Raw genomic sequence first — 4530 nt, 5'->3', positions numbered from 1 at the left:
TCGCAAAGATTATTTTGGGTGGGGTGTCCTTTATTCATATAGAAATATGCAATGCTCAAGTCAAAGTCAATGAAATGTACTAGTCAGCGCTCTGTTATTTCCTTTTCTTTCCTTTGGTGCTTTCAGTGGATCTATTGCATAGGAAAATCTAGGTAAATGAATGACTAGTGATGGTAACAGGTATGAGCTTATTTATAAGGGTACCTGCTTACGGATTTTAGTGAATACATCACACATAAATTTAAAAAAACTTTCTAGAAAAACTAAATAAATCAAATTTTCTATTAATTTTGCTTGTCAAAACTGCATTGACTTTTCAAACTACATAAATAAATAAACCCCTGTAATGTACCCTATACTTAACCCATCTTACATTTACCTATCATTCCATTTACAAAACTTAATTTTTTATATTAAATTAAACATGGAGGAAATTCTCAAATATCCTTAATCTCTTAAAATGATATACTAAGATTAATCCTAGGTTCCTTCCTGGATGGAAGAGTAACAGCATTGTTACACCTACGACACTTGGCCTTGTTGGTGATGAAATCATATCAATTTCTTCTTGGGCTTCTTTCATTGAAGATGAATATCATTATTCATATCTTAAATTGATATATTAAGATCAATCCTTGGTTTCTTCATGGATGGAAAAGGAACAACATTGTTACACCTAGGACACTTAGGATTGTTCTTCATTATCAATACATATGATAAGCAACTAGGGCACCCTACAGCCATTGGTGATGAAATAAGATCACTTTCTTCTTCTTGGGTTTCTTTCATTGAAGATGAAGAGGATGAATATGAAGGTGATGTTGTTGAGAGTGATGATTTGAAGAATGATGTTCTTTTCTTTCTTGGCTCTTTCTCGGCTCTTTCAAGTGCTGATTTCACTTTGTCAAGTGTGCATACACTTTGATAATTGTTTGATGAAGAGAAAAGGTTTAGGTTTAAGGTTGTTTCATCAAAAAGATTCAAGGGTACTTTGGAGTGAGAAAATGGAAAATCTGGGTCCTCAAGTTGTGGATATGATGGTTTCACATTGAGTTTTTGATGAAACATAGGTTGTAAGTCTAATGTTTTGCATCTCTCAATGTGGACTTTCCCTGTCTGCACACATAAAAAATATATGAATAAAATTTCATTAATACACATCCATAAGAAAATTAAAAAATAGTCTATCATGTGTAATATCTAGTCTTTAAAAAACTAAAATTGTATAAAAAAATTACACTAAAAAGTATATAGATAGTTAACTCAGAAAAATAGTTAGCATTGCAACAAAGATATAATATATCATGAGTTTAACAAAAGTATTATAATTATTTATATTATTATTGTATTATCCTTATTATATGTTTTTCATTAATTCTGAAATAAAAATAATATATGGATGATCTAATCATGTTTCCCAAATATATGATATTATAGTATGAGATATGATCAAATAATAAAGTCAAAAAGGAAATGAATACAATATGGGATTGCATGTGGACTAATTAGTTTTATTTTAAGAGCAAAAAAATATATACTATAATATTGTGTAAGTTTTATATGTTATTAATACATCATTTATTATTAATGTTTAATCATTATGGTTTCTCTGCAAGAAAATAATACAAGTCAATGGTGCTTTGTATCAATCTTTACATGTGCATAGTTCAACTCTTATTTTAGCTTCTCTGGTCGTCTGTATTAATTACTAAGCATTGAAATCTAGATATTTGCATTTATGAATTCGCGTAAAATCAATTAGGATATCATCAATTCCAAGAAAAACTCACGAACGCAATAAAAAGACAATAGATATTTTTTGAGATACATAAAATATAATTTAATTCACAGTGATCTCATTGAATGACATTTGTTATGGAAGGAATCATGCCAAAAAATAAATCTATATTAGGCTTGTGGCCTTGAAACCCTTCTTATTGATCAAGACAATTGGAATTTCACAAACATAATTTTTTTTTAAAACAAAATTCATTGATCCACACAAAGGAGCAGGGAAACTAAACACAAAATTTTAAGGAGATTAACGGTGAGAAAAAAATATAGAAGTGGAAAAAATCATTCAAATGCAAAATATTTAAGATTCCCAATGTGCATCACTCATCATCACTTTCTCATGCAAAATATTTACCTTCAAATGCTTACCGAGGATTTCAGATACTTAATTACTCCAAAATCAAACATTTCATAGCAAAACAAAAAAAATGAAAATTTTAAAACGAGCAATGCAAAAAACAGAACAAAACAAATGAAAAAAAAAACATTACAGAAATACTACAACGCTTCTTCCTTCTACAAAGATAGAAAAATAATAAAACAAATTATCTTAACAATGACTAAAAATTACACAGATACAGTACTATTGAGATAGAGAAGAAAAAAAGTGCATTAAATTAATATCGTTACATTTCATTTTCGTAAATCAATTTTCATTTTCTTTCTTTTAGGAGAAAAAATATGCAAATATTTAAATTTATTCATTATAGAACAGTTTTCATAGTGGAATAAATAAAAGGAAATTATTTTACAAATAAAACCAACAAAATATTGATTTAGTAATATAAGGTATAACAGACACTTAAATAGACCAAAATGATAAGTTCTAACATTTTGAGAGCAATAATTATCCGAAGAATAAATCTAAAAATGATTAGTTACTTATCTATCTTATGAATATGTACTCAGTTATAAAGAAAATACATAAACTTAACGAACCTGCAAGTCAAGGCGTTTCTCCCACCCATTTGGGACCTCTGAATCGAGGTCCAATTCTTGGGATTCAATGAAGGACCCACCAAGCAAATCCCTTGTTATCAGAGCCGTTGATTTCTCACCATATGATTCATTTTCCACCGTTCGATTATGATGATATTTCTTCTCCTCTTTGTAGCCACCAAGAACACGAATCAGAGAACTCACTTCAGTAACCATTGCTATTATGGGTTGTGTTTCAGAAGAGAGAGAAAGAGAGAGATGGGATTGTTGTTCTTTTCATGTGTGTGATTGTGAGAGATTTATATACGCCAATGAAGATAGATGGTACGTTATTGTAATAATTAATATTTATTAGATTTAAAAGAAAAAGGAAGAAAATCGAAATATATGTTATTCAATTTCATTAAATGGAATTAAATTATGTTTTATGGCATCACCACAAAAAACAATACAAGTTTTATGATTTATAATGGTAATAGGAAGATGACTTTCTTGGTAGAAAAACAATCTTCTACTATTACTAGTTGAGTAATGATGTATATGAAATATGATATAGATATAGGGGCAAATGTTTCACAGGGCACGTGGGGGCGTGTGCCCCTGGATTTTTCTAAAATATTTTATTAAAATGCCTTTTTTTTTTTAAGGGAATACATTTGTTGTCTCATAATGTAGGTCGTTTTATGTGTCAGTTGTTGTGGTTAACTAGCAAAATAGTTAATTTGTAATTGGATCTCACATATTTATTAAATTTATAGTTTGATAAATAAACATAGTACAACTTGTATGATCGTTCTAAAAATTATACATAATAGATCAAATTCTCTATACATATACATGATGATATTGCATATAATAATATGATTTTATTTGAGTTCTTAATGATTTTATTAATAAAGAGATACTCAATATATACTCTAAGATGCTTATATGTCATTTAATATAATGATTTATATGAGAAGAAAATAGCTGAAAATTTTATGTCTAGTCCAATTATGTATGCTTCTTTGTATTTTTTGTTACCAAATTAATTTTAGTTATTAATAATAATTAAATATTATTGCGCATCCTAAAGGTTAGATCAACATTCATAATTGGATAGATATATGTTATTAGTAAATCAATCATTAATAAAAAATATTATATTTAGACTTGTGATCATTTTCTTGTTGGTATAAAAATTTAGTTGAATGATATATCATTTTCCATATTAGTATTGGACTATCACATTTGATATCAACAAGATATTGGTCTAGTTGTGTAATGTTGTATCAGATCCCATATAAATAAAAAAGTCAAAATTTAATTTTTAATTACAATATTTGTTAAGAGAACTACCACAAAGGATAAAAATATTAATTTTTTAGTCATAAGATAAAGGGATACTATTGGCTATACAAAAAGAACTCTACAATAAAAAAAGTTATGAGAATAAATTGAAACATATATTTTTGAATTGATTCATTCATTGGTGGAAAGGTATTGATGAATGGGGTAGTAGAGGAGTGGGAAGAGTATTCAAGAAAAGGGTGGCATGTAAGTAATGGCAGCATTTAATGCACATAAGTAGACAAAATTTGGTGCCTTGAATAGGTAATGTTTTTTAAATTTTAAATCTAAATCATTTATTTATCTTCTTCTACTTTTGGGTAACTTAATTATAACAATATCACGAGAATTATTAAAGAATGGTCATATAATGACATAATGGTTTTGTATTTATTCAATACTTAAATTATATATCTTTTTCGAAAATGGGTGTCTAACTTTAAATGGTTTCAAGCGGTCATTAATGAA

General features: G+C 27.8%; 1 protein-coding gene across 1 annotated transcript; it reads right to left on the bottom strand.

Annotated features, from left to right (window-relative positions):
• On the bottom strand, positions 311-3024 carry LOC109348012. Its single transcript, XM_019588184.1, has 2 exons — positions 2734-3024; positions 311-1116 (listed from the first exon to the last, which is right to left on the bottom strand). Exons 1-2 carry the CDS (start codon positions 2947-2949, stop codon positions 610-612), a joined length of 723 nt encoding a protein of 240 aa, XP_019443729.1. The 5' UTR covers positions 2950-3024; the 3' UTR covers positions 311-609.

Source organism: Lupinus angustifolius, chromosome LG05 (assembly GCF_001865875.1).
Source record: "Lupinus angustifolius cultivar Tanjil chromosome LG05, LupAngTanjil_v1.0, whole genome shotgun sequence".
NCBI lineage: Eukaryota > Viridiplantae > Streptophyta > Magnoliopsida > Fabales > Fabaceae > Lupinus > Lupinus angustifolius.
Note: the sequence above shows the minus strand (reverse complement) of the source record. Positions and strands in the feature narration are given on the sequence as shown.

What these genes read in the sequence shown, in the direction of transcription:
- LOC109348012 (XM_019588184.1), bottom strand. Translation starts at nt 2,949, where the DNA reads ATGGTTACTGAAGTGAGTTCTCTGATTCGTGTTCTTGGTGGCTACAAA. An exon ending in AGAAACGCCTTGACTTGCAG is followed by an intron (nt 1,117 to 2,733) that starts GTTCGTTAAGTT and finishes TTATGTGTGCAG; the next exon opens with ACAGGGAAAGTCCACATTGA.